Raw genomic sequence first — 26,982 nt, 5'->3', positions numbered from 1 at the left:
AGCAGATTGGTTTGTCTCACCACAAAGACCTTCACAAAAAAATGGGAGAAAACGATTATATGATAAAGGCATAAACTTTTAAAATGAAGAGCAAGGAAGGTGTACCTGGCATCAGGTCCCACACCAAAGAAAACCACACACATGCCCAATATTTACAATTATCGTCTAGAGAAAGTTAGATCGACAAACATTACTTCTCATTAGCAGTCTGTCTTTATCTTGCACCTTTGACACAAAAATTATATTCTTGTACATCATTTTTGGAGTACAAGACATAGTTTGACAGAACAGATACAATGGCAGGAGGATCAAAGTAACAGCCCCCGAAGAGATCAGCTGGATATTATTGCTTTGTGTGAAGATCTTCCCTAGTATCAGTCATCAATGAGCCTTTTACTGACCACTTAACTGTGAGAGTGACCCTTCAGTCTAATAGAAGGGAGCACTGCACCAGAGACAGTTGATCAAGTCATTAGTATATGTGGGATCTTCCTGTACATTAATTAACTGCTGTTTCCTCTTTGACAATGTCTGAATTTCAGAAAATACAAAGCACACTGGACACCCGGAAATCTTCACAGACGTTATGTAAAATGGGAGTTCGCTCTTTGCCTTTTAGATATGATGTTGAATCTCATCTTGCCTGCCCCTCAAATGAGCATTTAAAAGAAAATGCTTGCATTCAAAGAATAGGGAAGCTGTCTACAGCCCTGCCTCATATTTATCTTCACTGAAACAGTGCCTTTGGTCATTACCATATTGCTGTTTATAGGGAGTTCTTTGCCAGAATATACTGGCGCCAACACTTTAAATTGCAACACTTCCAAAGTACTTAATCTCCTTTCGTTTAAGCTGCTTTCAAACGTATCAAGTTTTGCAAAAGACGTCTTTGTTTCTTCCATTTGTTTTACCAAGTTCTAAATGGTAGCTAAACCTCTCACTGCTAATCCTTTCCAAATGATGCTCTATTTAAACAAAACAGGTACACCCCATGGAAAATGGGCCCTAGGTGTGGTATGGTCCTCAGTGGAAGAGCTGCTCACTGCTTAGTCCTCACTACATCTCAAAGACCCCCCTGATTCGCATTGTTAAAAATGGAGGTCAGAGACCAAAATGGAGGGCAATCCAGCATCATCCTCAAACTGTAATTATACAGCAGGTGGGACTGATGAAGATTGTTGACTGAAATCAGTTCTCAATGACATCAATGCTAAGTTTAGGTTAATCAGGACATTATGTGCAGAACAATGGGGAAGTGCAGTAGCCACAACAACATGTTCTACCTATGCACGTAGCCTAGGTGCCCAGAATCTCAGTCCTCTGAAGCTCTCACCCATTCGCATCACATCTGTAGCAGTCTCTAATTACTTACCTTGAATCCTGTTTGTGGTGGAACAGGTTCTGAGTAATGACTTGGTAGATTTCCATACCACACCCTCAATGTGGCAAAACATAGTTATGTGGAATAGAGGGTGAAAGAGAGACAACAAAAATACTGTGACTGACACTCTCACTCAAGCAGCATAATTTCAACAGCAAACAGAAACTGGTGTTTATATAGACGCATTAATAGGCCAAGTCATCTTGAAGTATTTCACATCCGAAATGATTGAACATAGGGATATTCGGATAAATGACTAAAAGTTTGTCAAAGGAGCATCTTAAATGATAAAACTTGTGGACGGCAGGTAGAGGAGGGAATTCAGAACTTAGGGTCTAGTCATGGAGTTATAGAGATGTACAGCACAGAAATAGACCCTTCGGTCCAACTCTTCCATGCTGACCAGATATCCTAACCTAATCTAGTCCCATTTGCCAGCATTTGGCCGATATCCCTCTAAACTCTTCCTATTCATATACTCATCCAGATGCCTTTTAAATGCTGTAATTGTACCAGCCTCCCCCACTTCCTCTGGCAGCTCGTTCCACACACGCACCATCCACTGCATGAAATGTTTGCCCCTTAGGTCCCTTTTAAATATTTTCCCCCCTCACACTAAATCTATCCCTTTAGTTTTGGACTCCCCCACCCCGGGGAAAGACCTTGTCTATTTACCGTTATCCATGCCCCTCATGATTTTATAAACCTCTATAAGGTCACCCTCCGCCTCTGACGCTCCAGGGAAAAACAGCCCCAGCCTGTTCAGCCTCTCCCTACAGCTCAAACCCTCCAACCCTGGCAACATCCTTGTAAATCTTTTCCGAACCCTTTCAAGTTTCACGACATCCTTCCAATAGCAGGGAGACCAGAATGGAACACAATATTCCAAATGTGGCCTAACCAATATCCTGTGCAGCCGTAACATGACCTCCCAATTCCTCAGGTGAAAGCAAAAGGGAAGCAATGAAAATCAGGGACATACAAGAGGCCAACTCTGGAGATTAGAGCAACAGTGTTGGAGATGGTTGCTGGAATCAGAAAGAGCAAGCTCCTGGGGGAATTTGAACACAAACATCAGATTTCTAAAATAGATGTAGTGAAGGAGGGTTAGTGGACCCAAAAATACTTTCTCTCTCTTCAGATGCAGCCAATTCTGCTGAGTCCCTCCAGCAACTTCCTAATTTGGATCAGAGTTTTACTGAGAGGTTGTCCATCAAAGGCTACTGTAGACCAATAAGCAGAGTCATGGTGGTAGATAAAGAGGACTGGATGCGTGTTAGGATACAGGAAGCTGGATTATTGAAGTGTTTAATTGAAATGTCAGCTACCTTCTGCCAGTAAGCTCCTGCACACAGCGACAAGCTGAACTGCACAGTTTGCGGAGGGTGGAACATCAGCCAGGACACTAGGGAGAAGTCCCACTGCTCTTCACTGACGGAAGAAATGGGGTGACATCCACTTCAATGACCAAAACATGGCATCGCCCACAGTGTTTCCAACTCCAAGGACATCAGCCCAACTGCATAATCCATCTATTCTACTCTTCCTCACTTTGTAGCTCAAACTGCTCCTTCAGTGCACCTACGTAATTTAGTTCAGCTATTCCAAAAGTTTCACATTCTTATCACTTTCCAACTAAAGAATCCTCTTCTGTGCTGCTTGTCGGATTCATGAGTGACTGTCCTCTATTTATGACCAACGCTTCTGGATTCTCCCACAAGCGGAAACATCTCGATGTCTGGCCCATCAAACACAGTCATAACTTCTAAAAACCTTCATCAGGTCATCTCTGGAGATCTGCTATCCCTCTACATGAAAAAGAAAATGGTTGCAAATTTCTTCAGTGCCTCATTATTCTTTTCTTTGGAGAGAAAAGAATCTTGTCCCAGTTCCCACGATTCCTAACGGTTACAATCTCTCAGGTTCTGGTTGGTCACTTAAAGTTTGATAAAATCATCACATTTGGATCCTAACATTTTCACAGAATGTGGAAGTGCAGAAGCTGGTCATTCGGCCCAATGAGTCAACACAGACGGTTTGAAGTGCATACCCAACCCTCCTCCTATTCTATCCCCGTAACTCTGCCATTCCCATGGCTATTCCACCCAGCCTGCACATCCCTGGACACTATGGGTAATTTAGCATGCACATTTTTGGACCGTAGGAGGAAACTGGAGCACCCAGAGGAAACCCATGCAGGTACAGGGGTTCAAGCTCCTGAGAGACAGTTAACCGAGGGTAGGTTCAAACCCAGGTCCCTAGTGCTGAGAGTCTGCAGTGCTCACTATATGGAGCCAATGTGCCACCCACTGTAAAGATCAGTGTAATGATGCAACTGAAGGGCAAGCGACACCCCAAACTCATGCTAGACACTGCAACTTTTGCTGTACGACTGAAAGAATAGTTTTTGAAAGTGAGAGGACAAGAACAAAATGTAGCAGAACTTGGGGAGCCAGGCCATTCAAGATTGCTGTAAGGAGTCACTTTCTCACACAAAGGGGACCAGGAATCTGCAACGCTATCCCTCTCCAAGGGTTGTGGGGAGCAGTGAGCAGCAATTGAAAATGTCAAAGTTGAGATGAATGCATTTTTATTAAGCAATGGTATTATCAGCTTGGGGACAAAGATGTTTCAATGAAAGCAAGGAGTAGATGACTGGAATCTAATGCAATGAAGGAACCAGCACAAGGAGCTTTCTGGCCTATTCCTATTCCTGTATTCTTCATACTTTCCAGTTCTGTAACCTATTGGCAATTCTAATATCAATCAATAAGTACTCTTGGGCAGGATAATAGTGTTAGGACAATGTCTCAGACTAATTTCTGCAGTCTGAAATTAGACTGCAAATTCCAAAACAGCAGCAGGGGGTTTAATTTTAGTGAATGAAGTTTAAAATTGAAAGTTAGTCTTGGTAACGGCGACCATGAAAACATTGTCAATTGTTGAAAAATCTCATCTGGTGCATTTATGTCCCTTGACGGAAGGAAAGTGTCCACCCTTACCTGATCTGGCCTACATGTGACTCCATACCAGCAGCCATGTCGTTGCCTATTAACTGCCTTGTGAAGTGGTCTAATCAAGGATAACAAAGGGAAGGGCAACAAATGTTGCATTTGTCAGCAATATCCACAGCCCAAAGATATTTTTGTTAAAATTATAGAAGAGAATCTGAAGTATTATGCAACAGTTTCCAGACCCTGGAGTAATCTTGTGATGATGTCATGGCACTGCACATCACCGAGTACAACTAGAGTGGGCTGGATTAGAACACTATATCGAAAGAAAACTCAGGGGGTATTTAGACATGAATATGCAAAGAAGAGAGTTCAATGCCTAGATAATGGAAGTCAGAGCCTGATATAACTATTTTGTATGCAAGTATAACAAAGTGCAACTTTGAAGTCTAAATCTGAAGACAGTCCGGTAAATAGGCAAAGTCTTTTCCCTGGGGTCGAGGAGTCCAGAACTAGAGGGCATAGGTTTAGGGTGAGAGGGGAAAGATATAAAAGAGACCTATGGGGCAACTTATTCACGCAGAGAGTGGTACGTGTATGGAATGAGCTGCCAGAGAAAGTGTTGGAAGCTGGTACAATTGCAACATTTAAGAGCCATTTGGATGGGTATATGAATAGGAAGGGTTTGGAGGGACATGGGCCGGGTGCTGGCAGGTGGGACTAGGTTGGGTTGGGATATCTAGTCGGCATGGACTGACTGGACCGAAGAGTCTGTTTGCATGCAGTACATCTCTATAGCTCTAGGACTATGACTTTGCCTGCTCCTTGACCCGTCTGTAAAGAACTCAAAATAACAAGGCATTAAACCACACAAAAAAAAAGACTGCTTGGACCACATGGATTTTCATGTCAATACTCCGATTAAACCAGAGTGTTTAAATCCTGCATTGGAACTGGAGGCTGGATTACAAGTCTGACCCGCCCGTTAATGACTTGAATGAAAGCGGCTTTAGAACCGGATCAGCGTGGTAAGGACTTCTGTTCATTAACTGGAACCAGATCTCCAACTTGCAGCGTGTATCCAGCAGAGGCAACAGGATCAGAAAGCAGACATAAAAGATAAGAAAGGAACAGACCAGCTGCTCCGTCAAGGCTGCCCCCACCCTCACATTGCCTGCGGCATTCTAACTAGATGCTACCTGACTCAAAACAGAGCTCATAAACCACTGTCTGCACTCCTGTGCTGTTAGGTACACATGCTAATTAATATGTTTTGACCTTACTAAAAGCACTGCCAATTCTCTTCAAAAAAAAAATTAAATAAAACCTTTTTTTATAAAGTCCCCACATAGCTTTTCACACTCCTCACCAGATTGTTATCCATTCTTTTTGTCTGTCCAACTGTTCTTCTCTCTTTTTGGGCTCTATCCCCATCTGTCGTTAACTCCTTACCGTCTCTCTCCACTCTAAAAACCGACATTTTCCTATCTACCATCAGTTCCAAGGGAGGGTCACTTGACCCGAAACATTAACTCTGATTTCTCTCTACAGATCTGCCGAGCTTCTCCAGCACTTTCTATTTTTGTTTATTAGACTTATATGTTGGCATGACCAGTGGATATCTCAAAGCACTTTACAAACTGTTGAACACAGCTAACATTCGTTTTTCACTTCTGCTGCTGTCCAAAAGGTGGTGTTAAATGTAACGAGGTGGAACAAAGATCACTTTTCTTAAGAAAACATCAAACAAAAAAGTGGGTGATGTCCTGCTTGGTCACTGATATTAAAAATGTATTGACTGCCTTGAACTGAACTGGCTCAAACATGCTCGAGCATCACATTTAATCCATTGACTATACTCATTGGAATTTAGAAGAATGAGGGGGAATCTTACAGAAATATATAAAATTATGAAGGGAATAGATAAGATAGAAGTTAAGAGGATGTTTCCATAGGTGAGTGAAACTAGAATGGGGGGGGAAAACAGCCTCAAAATGAGGAGGATCAGATTTAGGGCTGAGTTGAAGAGGAACTTCTTCACCCAAAGGATTGTGAATCTGTGGAATTCCCAGCCCAGTGAAGCAGTTGAGGCTACCTTGTTGAACGTTTTTAAGGCAAAGGTAGGTTTTTGAACAGTAAAGGAATTTAAAGGTTATGGTGAGCAGGCGAGTTTGTGGAGCTGAGTCCACAAAAATATCAGCCATGATCTCAGCCGATTCCTGCTCCTACATCCCATGTTCCTTTCTTGCCCCACTTGCCACTTCCCTATCCTGAACCTCCCCACTCACTGATTCTCCCTCACAGCCACCCTCCCTCAAACCATCGCTCACAACGGGGACGTGGGTGCGGAATGGTAACACAGGCAGCAAGCAAAGAGGGGTCAATGTGGCAAGTGTGAGGGTCAGGGGATGGATGGTTGACAGAGCGAAGGGGTAAGCAGGTAGGTCAGGGGTTGGAAGAGGTGAATGGGAGAATGTGGGAATGGAAGAATTGAGTCAGAGGTTGGAAGAGAGTGGGCGTAAATGGGAACTGAAAAACTTAAAGACTTTGAGCGTGTGAGAAAGGGGGGAAAAAAAAGGAATTCCTCAGTTAGTACAGGAGACAACGTCTCTTAGTACTGATGACCTGAGACATTGACTCAGTTCCTCTTGCCAGAGTTGCTTCCTGGATTTACAAGGATGTTGCCCAGGGTTGGAGGGTTTGAGCCAAGGGAGAGGCTGAATAGGCTGGGGCTGTTTTACCTGAAGTATCGGAGGCTGAGAGGTGACCTTAAAGAGGTTTATAAAATCATGAAGGGCATAGATAGGATGAATAGTCAAGGCCTTTTCCCCAGGGTAGGAGAGTCCACATAGAGAGGGCATAGGTTGAAAGTGAGAAGAAAAAGATTTAAAAGGGACCGAAGGGGCAGCTTTTTCACACAGTATGTGGGGCCTGTATGGAATAGGCTAGAGGAAGTGTTGGGGGAGGTGGTACAATTACATCATTTAAAGGTTGAATAGGAAGGATTTAGAAGGATATAGATCAAATGCTTGCAAATGGGACTAGATTAATTTAGGATACCTGGTCGTCATGGACGAGTTGGACTGAAGGGTCTGTTGCCATGCTGTACAGCTCTTATGACGTTATGAGTATTTCTAGCATACCAGATCTCTGCTTTTTGATCATCAAATACTTCACACTAGCTTTAGATCTTTTACAATAAAAAGCCATTTGATACACCCAGGACTTCCAGATGAATTTCACAGCCAATTAAGTGCTCTCAGAATTATCGTTTTAGAGATATCCAACCAGCTCCGTTAAAAGCAAGGTAAGAATAACCAGATAAAGTCTCATTGCCCGCCATGACCTTAAAAACAAAACCTCAGACCTCTTCACAAACAATAAAATGGCAGACTGCACATAAATGGTGGCGCATTTTCTATTCTGGGAAGAATGTTTTCTTCTCATGTTTGCCTTAGACACTGCAGCTAAACAAAGACTGAACTCACAGTGAGTGAAAAGCTGGTCAGGGAGCTGGTCCAGAAAAACAGAATCATGAAAGGCAAATCGAGGGAGTTGGCTGGAATGAGAATGGTCGAGGATTGACCAAAGTACTGGTGAGAATGGCCCTGACGCTTTCTTGAATCCACAACATCTCCATCGATTTAAGAGAGTTTCAAGGCCACCAACAGCAATTGGCCTGCTCTCTACACTGCCCTCTACACAAAGAGAAAAAGTTGCAATCATAGAAAATGCCAGAAGCACAGAGCATCTGCAGAAAATTGCTAATAACCCCCCCCATTCAAGAAAAGAGTAAAGCAAAAGAATTACAGGCCGAATAGCCTGACCTCAGTCATTGGTAAGGTTTTGGAGTCCATTGTGAAGGGTTAGATTTCTGAACATTGGAAAGCGCACAGTAAAATAGGGCTAAGTGGACATGATTTCATCAGGACGACAAAGTGAGGACTGCAGAGGCTGGAGATCAGAGTCGAGAGCATGGTGCTGGAAAAGCACAGCAGGTCAGGCAGCATCCGAGGAACAGGAGAATCGATCAGGAAGATGGCCTTCATCAAGAGGAGGTCATGCCTGACAAATCTGTTAGAACTCTTATGAGGTGGTAACAAGCAGGTTAAACCAAGGAGAGTCAATGGATGTTATCTATCTGGACTTCCAGAAGGCCTTAGATAAGGTACTGTGCAGGAGGCTGCTGAGTAAGATAAGGGCCCATGGTGTTAGAGGAAAGGTACCAACATGGATAGAAGATTGGCTGCCTGGCAGAGGGCAGAGAGTGGGGATAAAAGGGTCCTTCTCAGGATGACAGTTGGTGACAAGTGGTGTTCCGCAAAGATCAGTGTTAGGACCACAATGTTTCACTTTATACATTAATGATGTGGATGAAGGAATTGAAGCCATTCTGGCTAGGTTTGCAGATGTTACAAAGATAGGTGGAGGGCAGGTAGCACTGAGGAGGCAGGGAAGCTGCAGGAAGATTAGGACAGGTTAGGAGAGTGGGTAAAGTGGCAGATGAAATACAATGTGGAAAGGTGTGAGGTCATGCACTTTGGTAGGAAGAAGAGAGATATGGACTATTTTCCAAATGGGGGGGGAAATTCAGCAATCTGGAGTGTGAAGAGACTTGGGAGTTCTAGTTCAGGATTCTCTCAAGGTCAACTTGCAGGTCGAGTCAGTAATTAGGAAGGCAAATACAATGTTGTTATTCATCTTGAGGGGACGAAAATACAAGCGCAAGGAAGTACTTCTGAGGATTTAAAAGGCTCTGGTCAGAACACATTTAAGAGTATTGCGAGTAATTTTGGGCCCCATACCTCAGGAAGGATGTATTGGCCCTGGAGTGGGTCCAGAGGACTTCACAGAATGATCCCAGGAATAAAAGGCTTAACATATGAGGAACGTTGGAGGACTCGGACTATACTCGATGGAGTTTAGAAGAATGAGGGGGGAATCTGATTGAAACTCTCAGAATACCGAACGGCCTGTACAGAGTGGACATTGGGAAGATGCATGGTGAGAGAGGGGAGGACCTGAGGGCACAGCAATTTCCCCCCAGAAGTGATCGGCGATGCTCTCCACCGCATCTCCTCCACTTCCCGCTCCTCCGCCCTTGAGCCCCGCTCCTCCAATCGCCACCAGGACAGAACCCCATTGGTCCTCACCTACCACCCCACCAACCTCCATATACATCGTTTCATCCGTCGTCATTTCTGCCACCTCCAAATGGACCCCACCACCAGGGATATATTTCACTCCCCTCCCCGATCAGCGTTCCAAAAAGACCACTCCCTCCATGACTCCCTCGTCAGGTCCACACCCCCCACCAACCCAACCTCCACTCCCGGCACCTTCCCCTGCAACCGCAAGAAATGCAAAACTTGCGCCCACACCTCCCCCCTTACTTCCCTCCAAGGGATCCTTCCATATCCGTCACAAATTCACTTGCACCTCCACACATATCATTTACTGCAATGGCTGCACCGGATGTGGCCTCCTATACATTGGGGAGACAGGCTGCCCACTTGCGGAACGTTTCAGAGAACACCTCTGGGACACCCAGGCCAACCAACCACGACCACCCCGTGGCTCAACACTTCAACTCCCCCTCCCACTCCACCAAGGACATGCAGGTCCTTGGACTCCTCCATTGCCAGACCATAGCAACACGACGGCTGGAGGAAGAGCGCCTCATCTTCTGCCTAGGAACCCTCCAACCACAAGGGATGAACTCAGATTTCTCCAGTTTCCTCATTTCCCCTCCCCCCACCTTGTCTCAATCCCAACCCTCAAACTCAGCACCACCTTCCTAATCTGTAATCTTCTTCCTGACCTCTTCGCCCCCACCCCCACTATCACCCTCACCCTCACCTTAACCTCCTCCCACCTATTGCATTTCCAATGCCCCTCCCCCAAGTCCCTCCTCCGTACCTTTTATCTTAGCCTGCTTGGCACACTTTCCTCATTCCTGAAGAAGGGCTCATGCCCGAAACGTCGATTCTCCTGCTCCTTGGATGCTGCCTGACCTGCTGCGCTTTTCCAGCAACACATTTTCAGTAAAGGGAAGACCATTGAGAACAGAGACAAGGAGAAACTTCTTTAGCCGGAGAGTGGGGAATTTGTGGAATTCATCGCCAGAGGGCTTGTGGAGGCCAGGTCATTGAGTATATTTAAGATGGAAATAGATAAGTTTTGATTGCCAAAGGGATCAAAGGTTATGGGGAGAAAGTGAGAAAATGGTGTTGAGAAACCTATCAGCTATGATCAAACTGCAGAGCAGATATGATGGGCCGAATGGCTTAATTTCTGCTTCTACGGAATTATGGTCTTAAACAGTGTTAAGTATGGGTATGGGGGATGAGAGAGATGTTAGGGATAGATAAGAGAGAGAGTTTTTCAGGAAAACACAATTGCCAAAGAGCAAGAGGGAAACAAAGGTTTACCAGACGTGTTCCTGGAATGTTGGGATTCTCCTACAAAGAGGTGGGGCAAACTGGGATCTGTATGGCGCTAGCGTTTCGAAGAATGAGAGGTCATCTCATTAAAATGTACAGAATACTTTGAGTGCTAGACAGGGCAGTTACAGCTAAGATGCTGTGGAGTCTAGAACAAGAGGTCACAATTTAAAAAGAGAGAGACACCACTTGGGCCTAGGATGAGGAAATAGGATTTTACTCTGAGGCCTGAGAACCTTTGGACTTCTCTATCACAGAACTGTGAAAACTCAGTCTTTCAGTATATGGAAAGAAGAAATTGAAACATTTCTGATTACCAACGGCACACAGGGTTATAGGGTTGGGATGAGTAAAAAGCAATGAAGTATTTGATCAGCCGTGATCATATTAAATGGGGAGGCTGGGGTGCAGACTCGATGGGCTGAATGGCCTACTCCTATCCCTATGTTCCGAATAAAGTCGAAGGTCTATAGCCGGGTGGAAGGTAGGTGATATTTTATATGGTAAAGAGGGTGACATTGAGATGTTAATGGGGCATACAGAAGACCAGGCCAGACCCCATGAAAACATTTTAAGAAGGTAGCCCAGACCCTAACTATTTTAGTTGTTTTAGGCAGATGCAAGATGGATATTCCAGGAGTGATGGAGCTGGTCAAACCACTTGGTTTCCAGTAAAACAGATTTTTTTTTTTAAAAAGCTACTGAATAAAGCACAAACAGGATTTAGAACAACAGCTAGCTGAAAAGCCAACCGACATGATACCCTGCAACTTCACAAAGGACCTCTTCTGGTTTCCTGCAACATTCTCATAAACACCTTGGCAAAAAAGGTAAATTCAAGGATAGCACAATTATAACATCTAAAAGGCATGTGGATGATGGTACATGAATAGGAAGAGTTGAGAGGGATATGGGCCAAGTGCTGACAAATGGGAGTAGATTATGGTTGAGATATCTGGTCAGTATGGACGAATTGGACCAAATGGTCTGTTTCCGTGCTGTACATCTTTATGACAGGTTCTTACAGGAGAGGTATGAGAGCGAGAGCGAGAGTGAGAAAAATCAGCCAGGGATCATTTACTGAATCATGGAACCTCTTTCCGCTGAAGCCGTTTCCAGCGAAACCAAATTAAACGAGAGAAAAATCGCTGAACGGGTAGGACTGGCCACTCCCCTTTCATCGTACAACTGTTTCAAAATAAAACCCTTAAAGCCTTTTCTCTGGTTGTCTTGGGCAGTACCTGTTCGCCATGGGCAAAATCTCCCAACTCCAGACAAATCGAAACCTCTGACTTTTAGAACCTTTCTTGAAAAAAAAACTAAGGACAACATAACTTTGTTGAAGGGGCAGTATCATTACACAAAGTGACAAAAAAAGATGAGCTGGACAACATGGAGCCCACTGCCGACAGTGATCCCACACTACTGGCTTGGCAGATCTATGTAGACAGTGTTCCCCACTTCTGGAGATTAAATTCCAGGGGAGAAGGGAATCTTGACTAGCCAAACAACATTTACTGCTGTAATGTCAGTTTCCCACCAATTCTCCAAATGGGGTAGGTGGGGTCCCACTTCCACTGGACTAAATCAACCCCTGTGTCTACAGGAGATATTGATGGAAGTAGCAAAATCACCAGAAATTGCTATTATCCAAAAACAGAAACAGTAGCAGTGGTTACAAGCTGAAATTATTGAATGGGACTGAATCCGGATTGCTGGAAAATCCCTCCCTTACATTGAGCGTGACTGTAAGTGACCGAAGACAGAGATCAAAGCGATAGGAAGCAGGGTGCGAAAATCACAGATGCATGGAAACTTGAGGTCACATCTGCAGACTGATGAAAGGTGTTCTGGAAAGCTGTATTGCAATCTACAGTTGGGATCCCCACCTTAACGGTGATGTATAGTTAGGACAACGCTGCACACTTTACAAACCACTATTCATGCTGGTGTTTGCTGCTACCTTCCCCTTTAATTGGAGCAAACTACTGGGGTGACCTTATAATGGTAACGGGCCAAGCAAAGAGACAAAATACACAGTGCTTTTGGAGCGCTTAAGCATGAACCCTTTCAGACCCTATACAAATGGAGGACACCACATTGTGAGCAGTGGATTCAGGATACAAAATAAAAAGCATAAGAGACTCATTGTTTATCCTGGAAAGAGTGATTAAGGCCCTGGAGGATGAGAAGAGATAAATATGCAGCGTCGCATCACCTACACAGGAAATACCAACAGATCATGAGACAGAGAGGCAGAAGTAGACCATTCGAGTCTGCTCTGCCATTCAATTAAATCAGAGCGGATTTGATAATCCTCAACTCTACTTTCCTGCCTTATCCCCATCAACCTCAATTCCCTTACTGTTCAGGAATCTCTCTCAGCCTTGAATATATTTAATGCAACCATCTCGACAGCTCTCTACATTAAAAGAATTCCACACAGTTTCACTACCCTTAGGAAAGGTTCCTCCTTTTGCTTCTTAAAATGGGTGACCCCTTACTTTGAAATTATGCCGTCTGGTCCTAGACTCTCCCACAAGGAGAAATAACCTCTCCACATCTACCCGGACAAGCCCCTAAACAATGCTGCATGTTCCAATAGGATTTCCTATCATTCTAACCTCAAATGAGTACTAGCTTCATCTACTCAGTAAGACATTCCTTCCACACCCAGGATCAATGTTGTGAACCTTCTCTGGGCTGCCTCTAATTCCAGTCTATCATTTCTTAGATAAAGGTGGTCAAAACTATCCACGGTATTCTAACTGTGGTTTGACGAGTGGTTTGTATTGCCTTAGCAACGGTATTCTATCTTTTGTATTCCATTCTCTTTGAAATAAAAGTCAACATTCCATTTGCTTTCCCTGTTACCTGCTGAACTTGGATGCTTGCTCTCTGTGCTTTATGCCCAAGGACTCACAAGTCCCTCTGTGCTGCAGCTTTCTGCAGTCTTTCTCTGTTTAAATAACATTCAGCCTACGGAAAGGAGGTGGATTTTGAGAGTAAAAGCGGAGTGGACCAGGGTGCTGCAGAGAGAACAGTCTTTTTCACAGAATTATAGAATCCCTACAGTGTAGAAACAGGCCATTTGGCCCAACAAATCCACAAATGACCCTCCGAAGAGACCCATTCCCCTATCGCATTACTCGACATTTACCCCTAAATAATGCACCTCACCTGCACATCCCTGAACACTATGGGCAAGTTAGCATGGCCAGTTCATCTAACCTGGGTGCTCCAGTTTGTGGGAGCAAACTGGAGCACCCAGAGGAAACCCACACAGACATGGGGAGAATGTACAAACTCCACACAGACAGTCGCTTGAGGGTGTAATCAAACCTGGGTCCCTGGCACTGTGGGGCAGCAGTGCTAACCACTGAGCCACCGTGCTGCCCAATGAATGTGGGAGGGTGAAAACAATCTTGTAGATATTGACAGTCTGAGTCCAACCCCAAGTTCAAACTCAAACTAAACTCTACTGGCAGATAGCTTTGAACTACATTTGTATGGAGTTTGACAGTGAGGTTTAGTTGATGCACCTATTACCTTTAGTACATTGTCTTGGGCCAACTATATCCTGTCGAGACTGACCCAGGAAAGCAGAGTGGAAATCTCAAAGCACGCAGAATGTGGCTCTGTTCCTTCAGTAGCTCAGCCAACCCAACAGCAGCATGGGAAATCTGCAAGGTCTTTTCTGATTTTGGTGTACAGGTGGCGACCTCATTGGCTTTCAAGAATTTCAAAAGTGAGAGCATGCAATTAGTCTGCAAAGTATAAAGGCATCAAATATTCTGGGGACTCTGCATTCTGCATCATTGTATGTTTGAAACTGGTCACTGAGCCACCAGTAAAGCGAGGATCAGGATGGGGAGAAGAAGATAGGGGAAACAGAGAAAGAGAGAGGGTAAAAGAAAGAAAAAGGGGAGAACAAAATTGGCAGACAATAAAGGAAGAAAAATAACTCAACCAACAGAAGCAATGACGCTTATTGATATCATTTCTTTAACAGAAAGATATGTCCCAAGATGCTTGAGCAGTAACAACATAAAACAAAGTACAACACTGGAGGTATGGAGATATTACAAATCGATGACAAAAAGCTTAGTTAAGCTGATGGGTTTTAAAGACCATTTTGAAGAAAAGAGAGCGGTGTAATGGGATAGAATGGTTTAGGGATGGAATCCCATAGCTTAGCCCTGGGCAGCTAAAGACACTGCCACATACTTTTTTTTTTATTCGCTTATGGCAAGGTAATTAAAGTCAAGGATACACAAGAAGTCCGAATTGGAAAACGAAGGGCTTCAGGAGATGACACAGAGAGGAGGGCATGATGAAGAGGTTCGAGAACAAAGGATGAGAACTTTCAAATTGAGGTAATGCTGGTCTGGGGACCCAACCATGGTCAGTGAGGAATTCAGACATGCAGTTTTGGGAAATCAGATAGTGTTTCAAAAAGGAAACCAAAACCTGGTGTAGTTTCTTCATATATGGCCTTAAATCGGGCAAATATTGTAAATTTAAAAGCAGGAATTTGACACTCTGCCATCTCAAAATAACCCATATGTTCCTTTAGGCAGAAAGATAAAAGGTAACAGCTGTTGAGTCACTCACTATGTAAACTTGTTCCTACGTCTGCCTTTGAGAAAGTAGACTACGCCAGAGATTTTCTCATGAATTTGAAAATTTTAATCCCTGTAAACTTGTGGCACTCAATAAGAGTGCACGCACAGAGCTGCACTGCCCGGGTGATGTTCAAAACATGACACATCTAAACAGAAGCCACCCACGTGGTTGGAAATCTGTTCGCATTCTAACAGTGCCAAATAGAACACTGCTTATAGAACTGGATAAAGGTGCTGCCATTCCTTATACCTGCAGTTCCTATTCAGTCGCCCATTTTCATATGGCACTGGTGAAGAGGGTCCTGTTAAAAGTTACAGGATTAATAGTTTGCTCTATGTCACCTAGTTTCAGAGAAGACCAAGCACAGCTCAAGTCAAAGACTGCACCGCTACAGATTCTTTGATTCTTTGTAACTTATTGATCTGAAATTCAATTAAAGCCTGTGTTTAGCCTGACTAATATACCACTTGCTTGCGACACCTTTACAAGTAAACAAGATAACCTGATGTATTGCTGCCACAAAAGACCTCAACAAATAGGTAAATGTCACTCAATATTTGCACTCTCACTTCTTACATCTGAGAATGTACAGGTTATAGAACATTACAGCGCAGTACAGGCCCTTTGGCCCTCGATGTTGCGCCGAGCTGTAGAACCAATCTGAAGCCCATCTATCCTACACAATTCCATTTTCATCCATTTGTTTATCCAATGACCATTTACTCATTTGTGATGATTTGTACTGTTAACTCATCTACCTGGTTTTAAGTCATGAATGCTATTTATCTGGAGGTCAAGTCAAGAGTTGGATAGAAGCACAAAGTCTGACCGCAATAAAATAACATTTCTGCATTTTAATAACTGCATTAAAAATGGGTCAAAGAAGCTAAAGGTGAAGCGATTAAGAGGTCTTTGCAGATACATGGAACAATATTTTTAATTCATTGAGCCACTGCAACCACTACAGCAAATTAAAAGCTGAGCTTTACAGTGAATAGGGTACTTTACAGTAGGAGTGAATGGAAGTCAGAGTATACAATGGCCTAGTTAGAACATGTGCTTATCCTCAAACAAGACCTGGTTACGGGGACAGAAGGAAATATTCCAGCTTTACAGAGAGGGATAAGACCGTCCTTTAACATCAGCAAGGAGTGGGGGATTAACGGCTTCAAAATCTCTGAGGCATGGTACCAACAAATTCACAAACAACTTCTTCCCTGCTGTTTTTACAATTCTGAGTGGACCTTGCAAATATTAAATTTAATGTTGTCCTCGCTCTATGTGTCTTTTCTCTGCCACTGTAACATTGTATTTCTCGCTCTGTTCTATTGCCCTAATGCACAGCGTGGAATGATTTGCCTGAATTGTACGCAAAACAAACTTTTCACTGTACCTAGGTACATGTGACAATAATAAATCAAAACAAAAAAAACATCAAGTGAAATTACCATCACTTCTACTGTATAACCACTGCAGGCAGCCTATTGGTTATATATATTTTCAATGCTATTCTGGAGCAGGTGGGACATGAACCCTGGTCTCTTGGGCTCAAAGGTAGGGACAGTACCATTGTATCACAAGAGACCTTTATACTTTGTGTGATAACCTACTGGTTACATCAAGTAGTTCAAGCAGCTACTGGGACCATAAGGAAAGCCCATTTTCCATAGCAATGAGGCATTAACCCTTTCAAGATTTCTGCAAATTGAAGGTCTTCCTGCCACTGTTGGGAGAAAGTGAGGACTGCAGTTGCTGGAGATCAGTACTGGAAAGGCACAGCAGGTCAGGCAGCATCCGAGGAGCAGGAGAATCGACGTCTCCAGCATTTCCATTGTTGCCCAGCTTTCACATTGACCTGTCAAGCTTAGGTATCACTTAGGTATCAGTAGGGTGAGGCAGAGCTGGGAGAGGAGAAAGGGGTGGGAGGACTTAAAGAAAGGGTAAATAATGGTCATGATTAGATTACATTACAGTGTGGAAACAGGCCCTTCAGCCCAACAAGTCCACACCGACCCGCCGAAGCGCAACCCACCCATACCCCTACATTCACCTACCCTTACCTAACACTACGGGCAATTTAGTATGGCCAATTCACCTGACCTGCACATCTTTGGACTGTGGGAGGAAACCGGAGCACCCGGAGGAAACCCACGCAGACACGGGGAGAATGTGCAAACTCCACACAGTCAGCTCTTTCTCATCTCATGTCACTCAGCCACGGAAACAGACCCTTCAGCCTAATCAGGCCATGCCGAACATAATCCCAAACTAAACTAGTCCCACCTGCCTACTCCTGGCCCATATCCCTCCAAACCCTTCCTATTCACTCATCTATCTAAACACCTTTTAAATGTTATAATTATACCCCTCAAGCTCTGGTATCTCAGCTGTCAGGTATTCAAGATTGGAGACCCTGACCCCTGAATGCACTTTAATCAACGTCAGGACATGCTTCAGACAAAATGAGCTCCTCCACCCTTTTGTGTAAAAAAAAAAGTTCTCTTTCACACTATCCACCGCTTACAGCAAACAAATCACAGTGATATTAACACACTCACATGCAGACTATAGAAATTCAGTAACTTTGGTCTCTTGCACATCCTCAAATTTTCTTTGCCCTATCACGGTTGATCATGCTCGGACTTCTGAGGTCCTAACCTCTGGAAGTCACTTAGAGTCAGAGAGGTCTACAGCATGGAAACGGGCCCGTTGGCCCAACCTACCCATGCTGCCCAGTTTCACAATTAATCTAGTCTTAAGCCTCTCCAGCTTTCTCTATTCAAAAGTGCACCTTGCAACCTTCCTTTTCCACACAGTTTCTGATCACCCTCTCTAACATCTCCTTCCATGGTCTGATGTCAAACTTGTACGACTAAGCTCCCATATGCTTTGGAATGTTGTTACTACTTTAAAAAAAGGTGCTAGGTGAATGCACATGTTCGCTGATGATAAGGTGTGGACACCAGATCAAACTGGCAAAGGCAGATTTAGAGTGGGGAGGGGGCAGTGGCTTTCCTTCACATAGTCAACCAAAGATGGGAGAGACTTACAGGTCCTGCAAAAAAAACAAAACAGCCTCAGAATAATTAAGTGACTGTCAGATCTTTCTAGATGAAGTGGCAAACATGGGTGGAAAACTGCCACAATCTGCTGCAAATATCTGCACCTCAATTTAAACGCTCCCAATTCTAATGAAAGGTCGTTGATCTGAATTGTTGAGTGTTTCTCTGTCCACGAGCACCTGAGTAGTTCAACCTTGTTATTTTATTTATGTTGACTTCCATCCCATTACCTCTGTCTGCCCTGGACATCAATTCCATGATCATACGTTAACTCAAAAGAGAGCTTACTTTTCTGATTCCAGCCTATGTCAGTGATGACCAAAGTTGGCTGACTCTGCAAACAATCAGCTGGAAAACTGGGCAGAACTGAAGGTTAGGTCATGACCTGAAAAGGTGCAGAGGAGCAGATCTGCGCAGTAGACTGTAGTCCAATTCAAACCATCATGCTCGCAGACACGTACAGAACTGCACAAAAACAGGCTATTTGACCCAACTCATCTTATGTACACTAAGTCTTCTCCCACTCACTTAAATAACATTTCGAACACCATCTGCTGTCGCTCAGTGGCAGTGTTCTTGTTTCTGAGTCAGTTGTCACAGCTTTAGATCCCACCTGAGAGAGAAAGCTGAGCTTATAACCAAACTGACACTCTGCGACAGCGCTGAGGAAATGCCACACTGCCAGAGGTGCCCTCTTCAAAGTGAGACATTAAATTGTAGCCCTGTCGTCTGTTTCCTCAGGGACACTTGCAAGATCTTATGGGCACGATTCCTGGGATTCTGGTTAATACTCGCACACGAACAACATCTCTAGAACAGATTTGCTCTTCTCCTTGTATTTGGGAGAGGTCTTACAACATACAAGATGGACCAGGGTGGACAAAGTCCAAAGTCATAAGACTCCAGGTTATAGTCCAACAGGTTTATTTGAAATCACAATTTGAATTTTCCCTTGAGGGAACAGCGCTTTGAAAACTTGAGTTCACATAAACATGTTGGACGATAACCTGGTGTCATGTGACTTTGTTATTCACAAACTGCATTTAAAAAGAACATGACTGGCCATCATGTCCTTTGAGATAGCCAAGGTCAGCAAAGGGGTTATGAAAATGAAAACCTTTCTTTCTACTCTTATCTCTCTCGCATACTTTTACAGCATTTCCTGAAACATGATAGACCTTGGTCACTGCCTGATCCCAATGAAACATAAAAGATTCTGAGGGGGCTTGACAATGTGGTGCTGAGAGGAATAGTGAAGTGGGGGCATAGCTTCAAAATAAAGGGTGTTCTTTTTTAAGAAAAAGATAGGCCTGAATGTTTTTTCTCAAATGGCTGTTAGTCTAAACAGTTTTCTCACCCAGAGGGAGCAGTGGAGTCACTGAACATGTTCGAGGATGAGGTAGACAAATGCTTGATCAACAAGGGAATGAATGGTTAGGGGAAAACAAAAAGGAGAATGGAACTTGGTCAGAATTAGATCAACTCCACGACACGGTGGTTTAGTGGTTAGCACTGCTGCCTCACAGCACCAGGGACCCGGGTTCAATTCCCACCTCAGGCAATTGTCCGTGCGGAGTTTGCACATTCTCCCAGTGTCTGTGAGGGTTTCCTGCGGGTGTTCCGGTTTCCTCCCACAATCCAAAGATGTGCAGGTCAGGTGAATTGGATGTGCTAAAATGCCCATAGTGATAGGTGCACTAATCAGGGTAGGTTGCTTTTCGGAGAGGTGGGGGGAGAAACGTGGACTCATTGGGCCGAAGGGCCTGTTTCTACACTGTCGGGAATCCAATCTTATCAAATGACCGACTAGGCTTGATGGACCTATGTGTTATGAATTTACAAGTGCGTATTTCACATTCCAATCAACTTCCAGGTAAAAATGTTTTTCAGGGAAGGATCCTTGAATTTATGAATTATCCTTAAGTTTATGGTCTCATTCACAAATGAAAGTATTTTCTCTGTACCTCCCCTATCAAACTCCCGCGTAATGTTAACATCTGTATCAAACCAATTCTTAGTCTCCTGTTTTCCTCAAGGAAAAGATATCCAACTTACTCAATAGTTTCTGTTTTTGTGAACTCAATTCTAATACCACTTTGGGATTTCTTTTCTTCCTCTATATCTTTGCAGAATCAAAGTCAGAATCAGGCACAGTACTTGTAGTGGTTTGATAACCAAGACTTGTACGAGTTGAAGATAACAACTCTGCTTTTTAATTCTAATCCTTTAGAATTACAGGGCAACCTTGATTATCCGAACAACACGGGCAGGGAATATTTTGTTCGGATAATCAAATGTTCGGATAACAGTTTACCCAAGCATCGGGACCTCGAGATCTTGTTCAGATAATCCGAAATTCGGATTATCCGGGTTATACTTTATACATTTTGCTCTGAATATGGGCTCCTTCACCAGTATGATACTTCTTTTCTCTCTCTCAGTAATGTGGGCATCATTGGTAAACCAACATTTACTACACATTTCTTGTAGCACTCTGCAGGTGGTGAGCTGCCATCTTGAACTAATGTTGCAATTTGATACAACCAAGTATGGAAGGCAAGCTTACTCTTAACTCCATAGCCTAGGAGCACCAAAATTGGCCCCCGGACATCAACCCCAGCGGGAAGTACACATGCATTCATGCTGGGATAGGATTTGATTGTAAGTTTGCCAATGCATGCCTCCATGATCAAGAAACTAGTTGGCTTCCAAACCAATGGAGTCATACTGTCACACAATTCAGTGGTATTCAGAGTGACAGGGAAGTTATAAAACAAAACAGATGGCAGACGGATTAGGACACAACTTCCTGTATGACTAACATGGACTCTGACTCACTGGGTGAGGAGAGACATCTTACATTAGAATATTGCTCTAGAACTGTTTCAAAGGAATCAAGCTGCAAATGCAGCCAACCATAATGCAGCGGAGGGATTGTCAGCATATAGTCATCACACACAAGGTATTAGGTGTAAACTAAAATGATTGCAGCAACATGTAAATGAGACAAAAATATCAACAGACTCGCAGGTCATTGAGAGACCTAGATGCAACAGTCATTTCAACTAGAATTTATATTCTTGAATAGATTCCAAAAAGCTGGAGCCTGAGCAGGTTTTTACATTGAAATCCAGTTGTTGCTTTCTGAACACCTACGTAACGGGCCTTTGTTGTCGACAAATTGACTGTTGTGTTTCCTACACAATGATAGTTTTTAAACTGACGTACAACGGAACATCCTATCGATATCAAGTGACGAACAGCAAGCTCTTCCCTTCAAAGTGCTGTAGAAATTTCATGAAGTACCCTAATGTCATTTAAATATTACTCATTAACACAGACGAGCTTGAAGTGTTATCAATATTTAACCTCCGTGTGCTTTGTTGTTTCACTTTGGAGCTTTGCGCTCAGACAGATGTGCAATACCACAGGGATCACCAACCTCCTCAATTATTGCTCTGCCAACCATTCTTCATCAAACTGAGCATCAGGAACCAACAGGAGAAAATCCACCCGCGGTAAAAACATTTCCTTCCTTCATATAGCTGGTGCAAGTCAATGGAGTGACGGTTTGAAAACAGGAGTGAAAATTTAGCTTAAGTATGTGAGGCACATGCCCCTGTTCATTAATGATTACCAGCATCAGCTGCTATTGCAGCACCTCAGTACGAGAATCACAGAAACCACAGGCTAATTCAACCCACTTTGGGGGCACAGGTTAGTCTTGATGAGTCTCAAGCCCCACAGCAATTCACAATATGGTATTTGTCATTTCCCTCCTCTCCCATCCCTTTCATTTGCCCTGCATCGAGGAGGTGCTAATTAACAGAGAGGCAATCTCTCCTGATTGAAAAAAAAGAGGAAACATTCTTCAGACTTGTTCCTTTTTCTCTAAAATCACAACACCACTCTGAGTCAGAAGATCATACCATCAAGTTCCATACCAGAGACTTATAGAATTTACAATACAAGAGGTCATTCCACCATTGTGTCTGTATCAGCTCCTGAAAGAGCTACCCATCTAGTCCCATTCTCCAACCCTCCAATTTCATCACTTTCAAATTTAGATTAGATTAGATTACTTACAGTGTGGAAACAGGCCCTTCGGCCCAACAAGTCCACACCGACCTGCCGAAGCGCAACCCACCCATTCCCCTACATTTACCCCTTCACCTAACACTACGAGCAATTTAGCATGACCAATTCACCTACCCTGCACATCTTTGGACTGTGGGAGGAAACCGGAGCACCCGGAGGAAACCCACACAGACACGGGGAGAATGTGCAAACTCCACACAGTCAGTCGCCCGAGTCAGGGATTGAACCCGGGTCTCTGGGGCTGTGAGGCAGCAGTGCTAACCACTGTGCCACCATGCCGCCCCAAAGATCCAGCTTTCTTCTGAAACCTCAGAATCTGCCTTCACCACTCTCCCAGATAGTGTATTCCAAATCCTAACAACTCTCGGAGTAAAAAAAGTATCTCATCTCACTCGTGGCTCTTTTGCTGACAATCTTGAAAGTGTGACTCCTAGTTACTAACCAAAACAGAATGTCCTACTTTACCCTATCATCGTTGTTCATCCTTTTGAACATCTCACAAACGGTCACTTCTTAATCGTCTCTGCTCAAAGGAGAACAAGCCCAATCTCTCTAGTCATTCCTTGCATCTGAAATCCCTCATTTCTGGTATCATTCTTGTAAATCTCCTTTGCACTCTCTACAGGGCTTTAACATCTTTCCATTATTAAGATGCCAAGAACTGAACACCATACACCAAATGAAGTCTGACCAATGATGATTTGTAGAGGTGAAGCATAAAATCTCAGCTTTTTGCTTGTGGCAACCCAGGCCAAGTCTGATCTTACAGGTAGATATTAACATTCCATTATTTTAGAATTACCAGCATTTCCCTCAGTAAAGTAATAGTCAATAATTATTCCTCAACTGACATCACACAGAAATAGATTATCTAATTCTCATCCCTATCGCATAGGTGTTTTTGGGAGTTTCCAATGGTTTCAATTTGGCTACCAAGTTTCCTTGGGTTACAGCAGAGGCTGAACTTCAGAAATTGGCAGTAAATGGCTTTTGGGACATCCGTGATTACACACATACAAACTGCAGCAAGAGGTGGCTTGTTAGAAAGTTTGCTCTTTCACTTCTGAGGTCATTGAATGTTACTGTTTGAGAGGGTGACAGGAACGGACTGATACCTACACAAGGCACACAACTGCCTGCTCTTCACACGCCATCCTGTTCGGTTATCAGAACATACCGTGCTCATGACAAAGAGCCTCCAAACCACTTGAAAGTTGACACCAGATGAACTTGCGCTCACTTGATGTATCAGGATACATTTTGACACACAGCGTTGGCATCCAATTCATTCTGGGATACCATTGGTGATTAACCAATGGTAGCACATTGACCAACTAAAACGGGGGGGGGGGGGGGGGGGGAGCAGCTAAGGATGTGTCAGGAAGGATGTGGCAAGGTGGAGAGGAAATTAGCATTTGGGAGGTGGAGCAGGCTATTCAGCCCCTTCAGCCTGTTCTGCCACTCAATTCCCCCCTTCCTGGTAGCCCATCCCAATAAATCAGAGGGAGCAATGTATACTCAGAGGGTAAAAGGGCACAGCAAACAGTACAAAGGGCAAAGACAGAGGGAAGGGAGAGCTGGTGATAATCTCCTGCCTTTGGTAAGTGGGAAGAGGGTCGGGTGGTTACAGTGAGGATGCCACTTACCTGCACTAGGTATCCTAGGTTTGATGTAGGCCTCATGGACGGTGTTCAGTATGAAGTTACTGAAGCCTTCTCTCCTGAAGAACTTGCAGACATAGACCTGGTTGTAGAGGCAGTTGAAGAGGAAGCAGCCACTGACCTGCCTGAGCAAGGGGTCCCGTTGGCTTTTCTGGTTCTGGTCCTCCAGCAAGACCACATTACAGCCCGGCCTCCTGCAGCACATCCGCACACAGTCTCGGGCACGGCTGACATTGGGAGAGCCCAGGAAAGTGGCTCCGTCAGCCACCGAGTCTTCGGTGTCCAGCACGAAGTCATCCCGGCCCAGGACGTAGTTGCTCAGGCACTGCTCGTCGCCGGCAGCCCGGCGCACCTGGAGCAGGTACAGAAAGCAGGGCAGGAGACGGAGACTGAGGCGCACACACAACATTGTCGCAGCTCAACTTCTCCTCCGTCTGTCTCGGCTCAATGGGGCGCTGGCTGTCCCAGGTAAAAACCCGGAAACTGGGCGAGCCAGTGTACTCCACACCCACCGACCACACAACAGGAAGTGTAAACCAACACCTCAAACTCAACTCAACTCCACTCCACTCCACAGGGGACCGACACAGCCTGGGATTACAGGCGCTTTGTCCGGGGGGTGCTGGCCACTCAAGCCATCTCCCATTCAAAGCCACTTAGCAAACTGTAACAGGCTGAGCATTCACAGGGAACCCCCCCCCCCCCAGCAACAGGCTTCTGTAACCGGGGAACCGAGGCTTGAACAGAAACTTGACACTCAACAGCATTTACAAGAAACTGACACTCAACAGGCTGACCATTCACAGGAATCTGACACTCAACAACAGGCTGATCATTCACAGGAAACTTACAGTCAACAACAGGCTGATCATACACTGGAAACTGATACTCAACAACAGGCTGATCATACACAGGAAACTTACAGTCAACAACAGGCTGATCATACACAAGAAACTGACTCTCAACAGGCTGACCATTCACAGGACTCTGACACTCAACAACAGGCTGATCATTCACAGGAAACTTACAGTCAACAACAGGCTGATCATACACAGGAAACTGATACTCAACAACAGGCTGATCATACCCAGGAAACTTACAGTCAACAACAGGCTGATCATACACAGGAAACTGACTCTCAACAGGCTGATCATTCACAGGAAACTTACAGTCAACAACAGGCTGATCATACACAAGAAACTGACTCTCAACAGGCTGACCATTCACAGGACTCTGACACTCAACAACAGGCTGATCATTCACAGGAAACTTACAGTCAACAACAGGCTGATCATACACAGGAAACTGATACTCAACAACAGGCTGATCATACACAGGAAACTTACAGTCAACAGGCTGATCATACACAAGAAACTGACTCTCAACAGGCTGACCATTCACAGGACTCTGACACTCAACAACAGGCTGATCATTCACAGGAATCTGACACTCAACAACAGGCTGATCATACACAGGAAACTGATACTCAACAAGCTAACCATTCACAGAAAACTGACACTCAAAACAGGCTGATCATACACAAGAAACTGACACTTTACAATAGGCTGATCACTTATAGGAAACTGACACTCAACAACAGGCTGATCATACGCAAGAAATGAACATGCTACAGGATGATCATTGACAGGAAACTGTCACTCAGCAGGCTGATCATACACAGGAAACACACCAACTACAAGCTGATTATTCACAGGAAATGAACACTCAACAACAGGCTGATCGTTCACAGCACACATCCACCCAGCAACAAGCTTCTCCCAGCGAAGGAATTGGTGGACCAATGGGAACCTGACCACAGCAATGTTGTACATTCAAGAGGGAGTGAAAAAAGACCTGTAGTTGTAATCGGAGATTGCATACTCAGGGGAATTGACACTGTTCTCTGTGGCCAGGATTGAGAGTCCCGAAGGCTGACAAGGATAAAGAGGTAAACACATGGCTCAAATATAGGTATGGGAGAAACAGGGTCAAATTCATGGGATATTGGCACGAGCACTGGGAAGGAGGGTGCTGTTCTAATGGGACAGGCTCTACCTGAATCATGCTGGGACCAGAGTCTTGGTGAATTGGATTACTAGGGCTGTGGATAGGACTTTAAACTAAATAGTGAAGTGATGGATTGAATGAACATTGGACATTGTTAAAGCATGGGAGGACTCAGCAGAGGTTATTAAAGTTTCCAGCGCAAGTTTAATTCAGGTAAGTGCGAGGTGCTGCATTTTGGGAAAGCAAAGCTTAGCAGGACTTATACACTTAATGGTAAGGTCCTAGGGAATGTAGCTGAACAAAGAGACCTTGGAGTGCAGGTTCATAGCTCCTTGAAAGTGGAGTTGCAGGTAAATAGGATAGTGAAGAAGGTGTTTGGTATGCTTTCCTTTATTGGTCAGAGTATTGAGTACAGGAGTTGGGAGGTCATGTTGCGGCTGTACAGGACATTGGTTAGGCCACTGTTGGAATATTGCGTGCAATTCTGGTCTCCTTCCTATCGGAAAGATGTTGTGAAACTTGAAAGGGTTCAGAAAATATTTACAAGGATGTTGCCAGGGTTGGAGGATCTGAGCTACAGGGAGAGACTGAACAGGCTGGGGCTGTTTTCCCTGGAGCATCGGAGGCTGAGGGGTGACCTTATAGAGGTTTACAAAATTATGAGGGACATGGATAGGATAAATAGACAAAGTCTTTTCCCTGGGGTTGGGGAGTCCAGAACTAGAGGGCATAGGTTTAGGGTGAGAGGGG

General features: G+C 44.3%; 1 protein-coding gene across 1 annotated transcript in view; it reads right to left on the bottom strand.

The window, feature by feature from the left end:
- LOC122553809 (kunitz-type protease inhibitor 1-like) overlaps positions 1 to 24,786 on the bottom strand; it is a 67,673-nt gene extending 42,887 nt beyond the window's left edge. Inside the window, exon 1 of the mRNA XM_043698159.2 lies at positions 24,211 to 24,786. Coding sequence (XP_043554094.1) covers positions 24,211 to 24,634 — 424 coding nt within the window. The 5' untranslated portion in view covers positions 24,635 to 24,786. The remainder of the gene's footprint in view (positions 1 to 24,210) is intronic.
- Between the last annotated feature and the right edge of the window lie 2,196 nt (positions 24,787 to 26,982).

This window comes from Chiloscyllium plagiosum, unplaced genomic scaffold (assembly GCF_037043375.1).
Source record: "Chiloscyllium plagiosum isolate Xiang-an unplaced genomic scaffold, Cpla_swu_hap1 HiC_scaffold_8, whole genome shotgun sequence".
In the NCBI taxonomy this organism is placed as follows: domain Eukaryota; kingdom Metazoa; phylum Chordata; class Chondrichthyes; order Orectolobiformes; family Hemiscylliidae; genus Chiloscyllium; species Chiloscyllium plagiosum.
Note: the sequence above shows the minus strand (reverse complement) of the source record. Positions and strands in the feature narration are given on the sequence as shown.